Here is a 14,946-nt window from a genome sequence, read left to right as displayed (position 1 = left end):
TTGACTGACTTATCTCTCCTCTCTCTCTCAGTGCTTGTCTCAATCTCTCCTCTCATATTCAAATTCCTATTCAAATCAGCTTTATTGGCATGAAGGTCTGTCACATTGTTGCCTAAGCAAAATCACAGGTTATTAAATTATTATATACATTACAGAAATATATTTTGGCACCTATTACATACATACTGTTTTAGTTACATCGAAACATTTAGTTTTAAGTCAGTCTCTCCTCTGTTTTGTCTCAATCTCTTCTCTCTCTCTGTGCTTGTCTTCATATCTCCTGTTCCTCTCTGTCTTCACCTCAGACATGAGTTATTGATAAATTTGGCATTCTGAGGCTAATTTTGCGAAGGGATTTTTTGAAAAACATAATAAATGAGCAAAAAAATAAAGGGAGGGCACGGGGCTCCAGGTGAATGCCTGTTTTGCCTAATGGTAAAGGTCGCTATGGTTGCATCCATCATGACACCTGGCTATGCCTCATCACACATAATGAAAACACAAAAATAATATTATTAAAATGTCAATCAAACACAGATGTACTTGATATAACATGTATTACTTCTTGTTTTTCCTTCGTTGCCCCCTTGTGTAGTTCTTCTTGTTCCTCCTCTTCTCCATCAATGCAGCCTCCCTCCATCCTCCCTTTCATTGAGAACATTGGTCTCTAGAGGCAAACCACGCCCACAAACACAGGCCACGCCCCCTCCGCTGACGGAGGAAAATTCAGTTAAGGTTGCTATAGTAACCATAACCCTCCCTCTTAACCAGGCGTGTGCCACTCCCTCTCTGCATCAGGGATGCTGCCCAACACACAACCACACACAGGGAAAGTATGAAAACACAACAAGAAAACACGAAAGCCGAGAGTCGTTTTCTTTCAAACACTTTCATTATTTTCTCCACATAACTCAAAAACAAAACAGAGTAATTCCCAGAAACATAAAGAAAGAAAGAAAGAAAGAAAGAAAGAAAGAAAGAAAGAAAGGAAGAAAGAAAGAGGAGAGTCAAACTATAGAGAGAGAGCTTGGCATGCTGTAGCATGCTGCGGACTAACAGGGTGACGCAGGGCATCGTCACCAGGCTGATGGCATACAGCAGAGCTTCTTGAACCTTTTTTAAGTCTGGGACCGAAATGAAATGAAAAATACATTGTTCTGCCTCTCGGGGTGCAGGCACATTAGACTGTACTCTCGTAATAATGTGGGGAGGAAACACCAGAAATGAGCCTACAGCTGAGTTTGAGTTCCAGTTCGTAGTTTGAGAAACGCTGTCGGACAGAAAAACAACAGCGAACCTCCCTGCCCCCTGGAAGTTGTTACCGATGGCAACGGGCTCCGCCATCCCATCCCATCACGTGGGAGGAGGAGGATGCACACACATGTTCACACAGTCCGATGAGCATCCATGTGCACACATGCAAACAAACACAGAGGCCGGTCTGCCAGATGGATTTGAAACACACACACACACACGAAGAAAAACCCAGTGACTATCAAAAATAATCAAATTGTGACTGGTGTTCGTGTCTGTTTGTCGTAGGATGATTGGAGGTGAGGCTGAGGAATGGAGGCGGTAAATCCTGACCTGGATCCCGACCACTGCTTGCTACTACTCTACAACAGATTTACATGTTATCACTAAAATCCTTCCAAACAGTTTGATCCCGTCAGGCTGCTCCGAGTATCACTTAGCCCCACGCAGAGGCTTCAGTTAACCCAGAAAAGGTCTACGACAGAAGTTTACAGCTTCACCATCAGTACCAAATTTTCTCCAGACACTGCTCCTATCAAAACATGTCGCATGTACGTCTGAAGCTTTTTCTTTGCTTTCAGATTCAGTGCACAACTAAGATATTACAGTACAAATGCATGCATTGTTGTACTTTTATCAATTTGCGCTACAAAAGCAAGGCAGGTGGCAACTAGTACTTTTTTCAGACATCTTGCAAGTATAGTATAAAAGATGTTGTCTTCAGGTTTGATAGAGGCAGTGGGAGACTGATTTATCAATATGATATTGTCCTCAATATTTCTGGTGTTACGCATTCAAGCTCTTCTTCGATGAGTGCAGTTTTTTCTCTGAATACCTCTGCCAGTGGTACAGTAGGTGCAGGGCTTTGCCAAGGACGGTCTGTCTTGAACTACCACCAACTCAGACTGGTGTGTGTGGAGGTGGGAGAGAGTAGGAGGGAGATACGGAGAGAGCACAGCTGTCAGCTGATGCTAGTAGGCTAGATGTGGATGAGCGGTGACTGCGTCCACATGAGATGCTCCTGTAAAGTTCATGAACAGCGTGAAAGGCCACTGAGCTACTTGGAGACCACACATACACACACATACACACGAAGACATATCTGCTTGATAGTCGCAAACGCACACACATTCTGCACAAAAAACATTTAAACACGCGTACAAAGCAAACATTCAGTATGCAGAGATGCACATAAGCACAAAAAATCCAACTCCCAGCATGAGATGAAATGAGAGGAGACGGATGAATGAAAGGGATGGGGGTAAAAGCAATAAGTGTGTGTACGTGTGTGTGGACAGGGAGCTGTTAAAGGAGCTATATGTAAGATCTGGGCATAATTTTAGTTTAAAACATTTAAAAAAACCAACGAACCCCATCAACAGAGTGCGAAGAAGTAAGACATTTGATGTTATTTCCAAGATGCCTATGTATTGTTTAAGAACTGTATAAGTATAGCAAAGAAAGTAGCCAGGGACGGGCGTCCCTCCTGTAATAAGACATCCTGGTCTGAGAGGCGATGGTGAGTCACTGTAGCCTCTAATGAGCTGCAGGAGAAGATGAAGAAGTTGAGTCAGCTGGTGTTGTATAGAGTGGAGAAGTAATGAGTCCTAAAACGTGGAAGTCTGTTAGCCTTTTTTACTTCCATTTCTGAAAGTCTATGGGTTCTTTGAATGGGTTTTCGGCAAAATGCCTTAAATAAGGTCTGTGGTTAACACAGGCTAAAGATATTTAGATAAAATACATCCACTTAAACACGATTTTTTAACTTTTAAGGTTTTGCTCGTACTAAAAAAAGCTGTTGCTAACAAGTGTCTAAATGGGACTGCAGTGTTTGTCGGAGATGTCAGACGTCATCACACCGGACACAGAAACTCATTAAACCCACTTGTCCGCCTTTACAGCTTTACAGACTCACACCCGAACTTGTAGATTTATCTGTTTATGATATTTAACAGTAGTGTTTTAACGTATTTTTACAGTATTTGTAGTGGTGACCTTTAAGTCCTAAGACCACGATGTAGTTCGTGTATAGCCTAACAATAGCTGTTTACTTCTGCCGATTTCATTTACGCTTCAAAACACACAAAAGTGGTGTTCATCTGTGAAGATTATCGTGCTGAAAAAAACTTGTAAGTCTGTGTGTAAGTATGTGACTGTTTTCTTGTTACTCTGATGTTGCTAAAACTGAGTTTAGTAAGTTATGAAGTAAACTACACACAGACGCCACACATGACGATCATAAGACGGCAGTCTGATTTTGACCGACTGTATTCTTGCTCTGCTGCAACTTATGAGTTTCCTTCATTTCTAACTGATAGCTGTAAATTATGGTTGTAAGGACACAGTCATAGACCGACATTTAAAGGGTGAAATAACGACCCGTGTCAGTTGGACTGGGTGGCTGGAAATTACAAAAAGCTCCTTTAACCGTGTGTCCAGGTGGCACACACCCGCAGCTCCTGACATACACACACATGAACACACACCCTGAGCCATCAGTAACAACCCCTGGGCAGGTGGAGGAACCAAAAGGAGTTATATAAAGAGGGGTGGAGGGTTACAAAATAAAGAATATATCCATCAACATATTGTACATGAGAGAAAATGTTAATAAATAAATTATAAGTTACAAATCTGTTGAAAACTATGATTTGAAGATGAAAAAGTCTGTCTCGTCAGTCCTGTCTGCAGACAGTGGAAGCAGACATCTTGCTGTAATGCCAGCTGCAGCTCTCATGGCCTGGCGATCAGACCAGTTCAGCCCATTTGAGTCTACATGTGAACTATTAAAGCTCACAGAAGTCCAGTTTCTGGACTATATTATCTCCTTGTAGCCCAGTTTCCTGGACTGGTTCACCCCTCTTTCCTCTTTGGGCTATGCACTTCAGCATCTCTTTCAAGGCGAACGGACCTAGGTCAGCCGAGGTCAGCTCGGGTTAGCCACCTTTAGCCCAAATATCGGTGGAGCCCTCCTTGGTCCTCGTCTTCCCTCGGCCTGTTGCGGTCCTCTCTCGCCATGAACACGAAGGGGCGGCGGATTGGTCGTAATACTCATATGAATTTATAGTTGTTGTAGCATAGATAGGCTGACTCTGAAAGCGGTGCTGTCTTTAAATAAAAAAGTGGATAAACAAAATAGCCACTCCAATGTTGAGCAGAATCACCATGACAACCAGGATAGAGCTGTAGGCCTGCGTGGGAGAGAGAGAGAGAAAGAAAAGGGGAGAGTGTCAATAATCAGGACACACACACTCGAAGCTCACACACAAGGCTGTTTTCATACACAGTATATCCAGCCTGCTAACACATACAAATGCACGCAGCCATTTATATTCATCCATTTACTTTTTTAACCAAAGCAATGCAGAAAAGCCAAGACTGTTCTTATTACTGCAGCTGGTCATTAATATGTCAATAAACACGCTCTGCAGTATGAGGGAATTAACCCTTAGAAATCTGGATCAGCATCAGTTTTCTTGTGCTGTGTTCTGTTGCCTTTCATAAGCTTTAAAACCTTTGAAGCCTTAACAAACTGGTTGTTTTTTGTTTTTTTTTAGAAAACATGGGAGGCAGTGAGCAAGTTGATAAGATAAGAGATACTGTCCTTCACAAAGAAAGAAGAAAATTTGAAAATTCTCAAAAACTAGGAAAATGTCAAATGCAAATGATATTTAAAAAAATATGTTACAGATTAATGATTGATGATTAAATTAATGATTTTGTTAATTACATTTTAAGCATTTCCTTTTTAGATAATTTTCTTGTTCATTTTGGGATTTTTCAGTTATTTGTCTTTATTTTTCTTACTTTCAGGTAATTTATTTGATATGTTAGATAGATAGATAGATAGATAGATAGATAGATAGATAGATAGATAGATTGACTGATAGATAGATAGATAGATAGATAGATGGTAAGCACATGGTAAATTCAATTGATTGCGAAGTCAGAGGACTCCCAGGACTGAGCCTTGAGAACTTCCACAGATCGGTGAAACAAAATTAAACACTTCAGCGATGGATACAAAGCAAAGAGAGAATCCCATACAAGACCTATATGTAAACCTACTTCTTCACACAATATTAATAAATAGATTCACTTTTCGCAGCACCACTTTCTTTTGTTATCCGATTTGCATTGGGTTGTTGTTTTCTGAAAACAAGACATAATACAATTGGTCACATCTAAAACAAATTTGTAATGCTGTTTAAAATTTGCAACATCTTTGCCACGTATTGAGATAAAACCCAACATCAATGATGATGCAGTAAAATGATGAAGGAGCAATTTGCATCCTCAGATAAATAATACATGTTGCTCCCACAGGGAGGCCCACCTTCGCTGACAGAGTGAGGTCAGAGGGCGAGCTCGGCTGCACAACAGCAGCCTGGAGCTGGTGGGGAGTCACTGTCTTGCTCAGTGACACTTAAGCAGATGCTTGCTGACAACCTGGGTCATGTGGGTGAAGGCCAGTCTTTCTGACCACCTGTCCACTCTGGGTAAATATGTGAAAGTGAATCTAGTATATTCACTGACATTATAAGCGACGCAGCAGTTTTTTTGTTTTTTTTTTTTTGCCCCATGCAGAATCCGTCACACATCTTTTACAAGTATTTACATAGAGCGTATATTGGTTTTATCAAAGAATTAACCAGAATAGGAGGAACAGGACATCTGTGGTTTTAATTAAGTCTACCCCTGAAATAATTCTAACAATAGTTGCAATGGGAGAGAGAAAATGGGACTCTGAGCAACACTGCACACTGGTATTAAGCTGCATCAGTGCAACATTGTTGTAAATGAATTTGTCCAGAGTGGCTGCTAACAAGGTTTCTGCTGATCAATCCGGTGATAGGCTTATCACAGATCTGTGTCATAGATGATTACCAGACCGGGTGTATGAAATCCTCTGATCATTAGTCTTTTCCGCCTCTATTTAGCAAGAAAATGTGTGCTTTTTATGCATCCATGCACTGTAGTACATCTTCAAGATATTCGTATCCATTTCCACTTTTTAAAAGGGGCTGACTGATTTTTGAATAATTTGATTATTTTTCCTCTAATTATTTCATTCGTGCCAAAGGAGCATAATTATTTACAATTAGTATTTTCAATGAGCAAATCCTATTAAAACTGCCTGGTTGCAGTTTCATACAGATCTTCTCATCTAAGTTTCTGCCAGAAAGTCAGTGAGTGTATTTCTCAAAACATCAATCTGTTACTTTAAGAATTCTGAACATTCAACCCAAGACTCAAGAGAGATAATTTAGTTTTGTCCTGGAAGACGCGCTCACGGAAACATGTTCATGTAAAATGGGAAATCATAAGAAAAGGCTAGTTAGTGTGTTTTATTTGGGGAATTTTAAGTTGTATCCACACACATTTTGACAGCACAAATAATTTGTTTTCCCATAAATTTTGGGGGAAAAATATCACATTGAACTGCAAAAAAAAGATCAAAGAAATAATAACATGAATTTTTTAATTTTAAGAAAATCTCCCACAGCTTTTTATACATGTACAAATTTCTCTACAGTTTGTTACTGTATTTGCAATGTATTCCTAAATCAGTTTAACTCTTTATGTGGCTGGTACAGCACTCTGAAATCAGTATTTCTACTATTATTTCCTCAACCCTCCATTATGACTGAGGAAATAGGCAGCACCAAAAAAGGCACATTTTTCAACTCCTATTTCCTTTTCATAAAATAGCTCAATAGAGCCGGTTTACTCTTAATCCTGCTGGTGTAAAATCATAAAAAAATGCACAGAGCACAGAGCAGTTCTCCTCAGAGATAACAAAGATCAGGCTAAGTATAATCACGGTACAAACAGTGTGAGCCCCCATTTGATGTTCTTTTCCCGTTGCTTGAAACCACTTTGCTGTCTTTAATAGAGAAATGCAACTTAATCTCCCCACCAGCTCCCTTGACCCTGCCGAACACCTTTCATAGCAGAATGCTTATTATCCTGAGGATGAAGTGCTGGCAAAGAACAAATCATTTTCCTGCTTACTGCCGTTTTCCTGAGAACTGCCACAGTGAGGCATCGCTTATAGAAAAGCATGCTGCATCCTTTAGGCCAGTTTCAATCAATTATTCAGTAAAATCATTAAAAAGACAGTTCTTCACAGTTATATTTACCTTAATGCTTCACCAATCAACATTTTAATATTATCAACTAATCAAATGAATGTGTAATATGAAAATTGTGGCTTGCTGTGACTAACCAAGAAAACGATCACCAATTTCTTCAACTTTAGAGCTTTCGTTTAGCTAATCTTCAGTTTTATTGCCCACAAATTTAATTTTGTTGACTTTTACTACTATAATCAACCCCTACAGTACTTTAAGCAGCAGCAGGCAGCTAATTTAAGCAAACAAGCTTCATATATAATAAAACCATGGTACTCTCTCTGCCCAGCACCGCATGGCAGACAAAGTCAGTAGCTAGCAGCTAAAAAGACAGATAGTGGAGACAAAACAGAGCTAAAAGCAGAGTGAATATCCGCCTTTTTCAACAGAGCCCAAATACAGGTGTCTACCAAATGGTTGAGATGGCCATGTGCAATTTACTGGAGTGATCTGGTATAGCTAGAGCTGTTTTGTTCATATGTGGTTTGTTTTATTTTTACTTTGAAGGTATTTATAGGTGAAAATAAACACTGCACTTGACTGGGGTAAAGTGCTGCCACTGCTTTTCTGCTGAAGAATAACACAATTCGAACTCGTCAAATAGCGCCGCTCTGTCAGTGCTCTCTGCCTACAAGTGTGACACCAAAAGCCGCCTTCTGCGTCCAACCAGAACGTGGCTGAATGGCATCAGATGAGAGCCCCCTCGGACAGAAGTGTTGTGATCATACGCTGGCAGAGAGCTGGATGGCAATGGGTGTAGAACCGGTCGCATGCGCATGAAATGCTGAAGGACACCGTCAGGCAATAGTGCTGCCAGTAACAATGTAATATAAGCAGCGTGAGTGTGCTTATAGGGCGGGTGGGTTGAGGTGGATGGGTTTTACAAGCAACTGACTTTTGTGTGGGAGTCTGGAGTTTGCTTCCTGTGTGAATGTTGGTTTTCTTTTTTCTACACCTTACCATGTGCTTCTTTAGCCTAATCCTAACCATCCTGACTGTCCTGTTGTGTAAATATAAGAACAATAATGGCATCCTGGGGCGTAAACAGCTAAAGCAGAAGGATACCTAAAACATCACAAGTAGACGCGGAAGGTCACTGACAGAGCGGCAGCATGTGACGAGTTGAGATGGGAACATGTTGTGTGAAAACAGGCCTTTAGAGACAACCCTTCTGCTAATATTGACTTGTGGGATGCCCCAAGGCTCCACTCAAGGACCACTGTTGTTCAGATCACTGACAATATTATCAGTGAATAGAGCATTCATTTTCATTGCCATACAAACCACATACATATATTAGACAATTGCAGGTTTAGGCAGTACAGTACAGGTCTGGGACAAGTTGCGGACCCAAGTCAAAAATGACACCCTGTACCTCCATCCTCTAAAAAAAGATCATTAGAGAACAAGCTCAGACACCGAAGTTGTGCAGTGACTTAAGATCCTTGACAAAACACATCAAACCACCACGCTATGAACACTGGTTCGCTTTTTGATCCTCATCTGAATTTTGACACTCACATGTAGAATATCACCAGCACTGCTTTTATTAACTTAGGAATTACAGTACTGCAAAAATACAGCCACATCTCGCCCACGCAGACCTATGCGTGCTTTTACCACAAGCAGGCTCGACCACAGTAAAATGCTTTCTTTTGTGGCCCACCTAAGAAAGCTTTACAATAGCTGCAGACCAACCAAAATGCAGCAGCATGTGTGCTGACCAACAGGAGAGGATTTTTTTATGTATGCATGCACTCTTGGAAGTAAATTCATCTTTTGGTTAACAAATCACTCATTGGAGTAGTGACTGCTGACACATTAAACATGCTTTTAAGATGGTAAATCGGCTCATTTATAAGACACTAGCTGTTCAGTTGTTACATGATCTATAAGAATAATAGAAAAGCAGGTTTTATCTGGAGTCGATGGCATCAGAAACTGTCCAAATGATATTATTTTTAGCACATAGTGGTTTATTATTTTTATGTCATTTTATTTCTTGACTTTCAAGATCTCTGTCGCCATGTTATTTTCCTTTATGAGGGCCATGAAGGGCTTGGTTGTCTGGGGACATGTCTCACTGAGGTGTTGTTCCTGTAAAAGTGAGCCTTTGGGATGCACAGAGGTTTGTTTCTGTGTTCCATGATGACGACTGGTTGATGTCTCTGAGTGGACACAGAGGTGCAGAGCTATTTTGGTGCGGAGGTTTCATAATGGATACAGTCAAAGCATTTATTTTTTTGCTCCTATGTAATGCACATTTGTATTGCAAAAAGCATCATATCAATAAAGTTTGATTGATTGACTGATTGGTAAAAAGCGGTCCTTTCAGTGCGTGGCTGTGTGTCAGAGCAGCCCCATTGTTCCCGCGGTGTTTGCAGCGTTCCCTGTGTGTATTTATCGGAGTGTGATAGTATCTGTGTATGCTGTGAACCTGTCTTACACAAATCTCACTTGCTTCTCTGCGGCTGCAAACACACACACACACCACCTCCAACCACCCCCCGCCCCCCTGTCACTGACACACGCCCACCGATTGGCCGCCGTTGAAGCAAGGCATAAGCTGTTCCCTAGCAACAGAGCGCTGGTTAACCAATAGGGGGCCGTCTGTGAGGAAGGGGCTACTTTGCCAGTCTGCTGTTACTAAGGTGCAGAGAGGACCATTGGGGTTGTCTCTCCGCCTGTATATCTGTGTGTGTGTTTGGTGTGTGTATGTTTCAGGCCTCAGGTTTTCATGTAGCAGGTAGCAGCAGCAGTCACTAAACTAAATAAGCGACTTGGCTCACTGTACCGGAGCCATCACACCCCTGCAGACAAATTTGTATTAAAGAGAGCAAATTGCGTGAGGAGCGAGGAACTGTATTTAAAGGTTTACGCACAACTTGAGTGTGTGTATGTGTGTGTGTGTGAGAAAGAGCTTGTATTCAAAGTGCGCTCAGGAGAGTGTACGATGTGTGGTTTTCACTTGATTTTTCCTGTTGGTTTCATTAGCTAATGCTGTGACCGTATTATCATCCAGGATTAGCGTGGTTGAGGCCGTCCACCAGCCTGAGTCAAGACGTAGCCAAAAAATTATATTAAAACGGCGTAATCCCCCCTGCTTGCTCATAGTACAAAAAAAATCTTTCTTTATTTCACAAGGTTAAACCTTGTGCCTCTCCCCCAGGATTATCTTAATGTGTGGGATAACATTGTGTTATGTCACCGGGGATGGAATGTATCCTCATGACAGTGGGCAACAAATCCTTTTAGTCAAATCAATGTGTGGCAGTGACATGACGGATATGACAAATGCACCATACAGCTGCTGTCCAGGCTGATATTAGGGCCAAACAGAGCCACAACTTTGCGTGTGCAAACTACTGAAACTTAAAGCTGCTCTGAACAATATTTTGTACATTAACCCTTTGAAACCTGGATCAACATCAGTTTTCTTGTGCTGCATTCAGATTTCTTTCACAAACTTTTTGACTAACTCTGAAACCTGAGCAAATTGTTTTGGTTTCTTTCAATAACATGAGGACAAAAGGCAATAACCAACTTGTCAAGAAATGTTGCACAAATTGCAAGAAAATAGGAAAATGTGACAAAAAAAGCTAAAAAAATTGTCTTAAAAAAGAGGGGAGGATTATTTGAAAACTTAAAAATTGTCACAGAAACTGTATTTATAATTATAATATTTTATATATCAATTATATTACATAACAAACATATTTTAAAGAAAATTACCAAAAACAAACAAAAAAAATATAAGTAGAAAAGAAAAACAGAAGAAAGACAGAACACAACAATGACCTGAAAAAGAGCTGAAAATTTAAAAAAAATATGTATTTTTTTCTTTAACATAATTTTATAATGATCACATATATAATTTTCTTGACATTTACATGTAGTATCTTGATAATTTTGTAATAATTATCACTTCTTTTTAAAAAACTAATATTCAGCTCATTTCAATGTCATTTTCATCATCACCTCTGGCTAATTTCTTGCAATTTGTAGGACATTTCTTGTCAAGTTAGTCTATGCATTTATCCCAATGTTTTTGAAACCAGTTTGCTTAGGTTTAAAAGGGTTAATGGAATCTAAGGACACTTATTTAAATATATACAGAACACACTATGGCACTATGGTGTGTGCTCTCCCCTGCCCAGATACACGTGTGTATATTCACAGGTGAGTGTGAGTACCTCCAATTATCTGGTTATTGCTACCAGAGGTAACATAGTTACATTTTCAGTTTTTTGATCCTACCTCTAGATGTTTTTCCCTTCGTTTAAGCCTTACTTCATACCAGCTATAATAATAATTTACCCCTCAAGCTCATTTGTGGAGATACTCCATTAGGCACAATTTTAAAACGGCTCATTAGGCTTAGCAACACAAACAATCAGACTTATACTGTGAGATTTTGAATTTTTAGCAACTGAATATAGTGATGTTTTGATTGCTTGTATTTTACTACTCCAATGTTTTATGGGTGTCATTTTCATATAAGCCTGTATAGGTTTCTACCACACCCTCACAAGTACTTTTTATATATTTTTTCCCCATCGTGCTTTATTTTATGTGAAACAAATAAACTAAACTAATAAACTAAACCACAGGTGTGTACATTATGATCATAACCAACAGGAGTGATGGCCAAATTTACAAAAATAACCCAACAACAGTATTGAGCCATTAACTTATGTGCTTTGCTGAACAATAACAAATGACCAAACAGAGAAAATATGCTGACTGTGCTGCTCTACTTTGCAGCTCTCTGCGTGTTAAAAAATGCTTTCAGCACTAATTTGTCAGTGTGCTGCTTGATTGGATAAATTAGAATGTTAATCACTGTCACTGAAAATCCATCCACAGCTCATACTGTACATGTAACACGAGACAACACGCAGTGATGCTGATACCTATTAGAGCGTGACACCTTTAATCACCAGGGACAGTGTTCATGCTCTTGGATTTTCAATCAGGCCTCACATAAATATGTGCAAGTTAATCTGATTTCCTAAAGAATAAATTATATTAGCATTTTTAAATATATATATATATATATATTATTAGAAAACTTTGTTTAAATGGAAGCAAAAACAGGTTAAAAGATTTTGAGTGCTGTAAGTAACTCAGGACCACATTGTAAAGATTAATTGACACTGGATACTTGCAATAATTGATTTTTTTAGACTCTTCAGGGCAGAGAAGGCTGAAAATACAACACTGAAATAGCATCCCCTTTTTTAGATTATTTGTTCTGCTTTTGTCTTTATGTTATACGACAGCATGAAAGGGGGAGAGAGAGGAGATGACATGCAGCAAAGGGCTGCAGGTCGGAGTTGAATCAGCAGCCTCTGTACATGGGGTGCCCGCTCTACCAGGTGAGCTTCTGGGCGCCTCATAATATCACACTATCACCTTTAAGATGATATGGCTAACTAGAGGAGGAAGAAGAAGTAAAAGAAGAAGATAAATGTCCTAATATCTGAAAATCGTCCTGTCGTCCAAGTCTCAGAAATGTCTTCAAATTGTAGAAATGTCCTAAAATCCTAGAAAGGTTCTGAAATCATAGAAATGTCCTAAAGTTCTAGAAAGGTTCATAAATCCTGGAAACATCTTAAAATCCTTGAAATATTCTAAAAATCCTAGAAACATCCGAAAATTTGAGAAATGTCCTGATATCTGAAAATCGCCCTAAAATTCTAGAAATGTCCTAAAATCCTAGAAAGTGCCTAAAATCCTGAAAACATCTGAAAATCCCTCAAAAGTCCTTAAATCTGAAAATGTCCTAAATCTTAGAAATGTCCTCAAATCCCAGAAACGTTCTAAAATCCTAGAAGTGTTCTTAAACCCTAGAAACATCTTAAAATCCTTCAAAAGTCCTAAAATTGTGGAAATTTCCAAAAAACTTGAGAAGTGTCCTAATATCTGAAAATCATCCTAAAATTCTAGAAATGTCCTAAAATCATTAAAAAGTCCCTAAATTGTAGAAATGTCCTAAAATCCTAGAAACATGTATGAGGCTGCTGCAACTGGCCTCCTGTCATTTTGCAAAAGTGGCTCCAAAGCAAAGCGAGCTGAGTCCCCCTGCAGTGGAGGATATAAGCAGACTTTTTAAAAAATAAACAGATTTAATCTCATCTTTCAGAGTTTGTTGAGTGTTTCAGTGTTTGCGTGCTCCACAGATGTGTCAGCGTGCTCAGTGTGATTCTTACCGAGTTGCCTTTGCTCTGCATGAGGCTTTGGTCCTGCTGCTCCGGTGTGATGGGGGACGACTTCAGAGGGGGGGACAGGGTGAGGTCTCGACGTAGAGGCCGTGAATCAATCTTTTCCCCCGCTCTGTCCAGCTTGTGCGCTGAGTCTTTACCCCCTTCCCTCCCCTCTTTCCCTTCCCTCCCCTCACGGTTCTTATGCCTCTGTCGCTGCACGGTGTGCGAGCGCCCCTCTCCGTGAGCGTGAGTGTGCCCGTGCCTCTCCTCCCCGTGCCCATGGGGCTTGTGGGTAGTGGAGTCTCTGGGCTGTAAAGGCTTCATCTCCATCTCATAATTGCTAATTTTCTCCTCGTCCTGCTCCAGCAGACGGCCTCCCCTGCTGTGCACGCCCCTGTGCCCCGACGTCCAAGAGGCAGACGAGGAGGACTCCGTCCACCTGTCCCCTCTGGCCTGTCTGTGATTGGACGACCCATGCTCCCGGGACTTGTGATTGGAGGAGCTGTGTTTGTGTCCATTGGTCCGGCTCGCTCCCCGTCCGCTGAGGCCACCTCCTTTTGACAACATCCCTCTCCTCTTGTCCTCGCTCCAGCTGTTGGCCCGTGGGTACTCCCCCTTCCCTCCTCCTCCTCCTCCTCCATCACCTCCCCCACTTCCTCCCTCCATCAACACCTGGATCTCCGTCTGCCCTCCTCCCCCGCCTTTCTCACCCCTCTCTCCTCCATCCTTCCCCTTGTCCCCGTGGTCCACTGCGCTCTGCCGGTGGAAGCGGGCGCTCTTGCTGCGCTGGGTCGGCCTGGCGGGGGGAGGCGGGGTGTGGGGTGGCGAGGAAGAAGGGGGACTGAGGTCAGGGGTGGCGGCGTCGTTAGAGGGGTCATCGGAAGCACCACTCTTGACGTAGAGGTCGGGGCTGTCGGCGGTGCCGGCGCTACTCGACAACCCTTCACCCTCCACCTCGCTGGACACCTGACGTTTGGGACGCTGCACCTCCATGCCTGCAGGAGACAAGCAGCGTCACAGAGATGACAAACATTTTGGGAAGGTGGTGAAGTTGGGAGACTACGTCTCTTCGCTGGCTATCGCTGCTTACTAATTTTCCATTAAACATTTAAAATGAAAGCACAGTTCGCGCTAAAACACCCATCCGATCAATCGTGAGCAGCGCCACTGAACGCGAGTGGCTCACGCAGCTGTAAATAATGGCTGAAAATCACCTTTTTGTAGAATTTCATAACTCATTAAAACCAAACTTATCAGAAAAAAAGATCAACTGAACAAACATCAGGTTGATGAGAAATACCTTAAATTTTAGAAACTATTTTGGGGGGAAAATATTTGGTGTGTACTTTTGA

The 14,946-nt window shown here is 41.2% G+C and overlaps 1 protein-coding gene across 1 annotated transcript in view; it reads right to left on the bottom strand.

The window, feature by feature from the left end:
* Positions 1-1,463: 1,463 nt before the first annotated feature.
* jph3b (junctophilin 3b) overlaps positions 1,464-14,946 on the bottom strand; it is a 53,893-nt gene continuing 40,410 nt past the window's right edge. The window contains exons 5-6 of the mRNA XM_042496805.1: positions 13,601-14,589; positions 1,464-4,445 (exon numbers count right to left, since the gene is read on the bottom strand). Coding sequence (XP_042352739.1) covers positions 4,365-4,445; positions 13,601-14,589 — 1,070 coding nt within the window. The 3' untranslated portion in view covers positions 1,464-4,364. The remainder of the gene's footprint in view (positions 4,446-13,600; positions 14,590-14,946) is intronic.

The sequence above is a fragment of the Plectropomus leopardus genome, chromosome 11, assembly GCF_008729295.1.
Source record: "Plectropomus leopardus isolate mb chromosome 11, YSFRI_Pleo_2.0, whole genome shotgun sequence".
Taxonomy (NCBI): Eukaryota; Metazoa; Chordata; class Actinopteri; order Perciformes; family Serranidae; genus Plectropomus; species Plectropomus leopardus.
The sequence above is the reverse complement of the archived record's forward strand: the minus strand, read 5'-3'. Positions and strand labels throughout refer to the sequence as shown.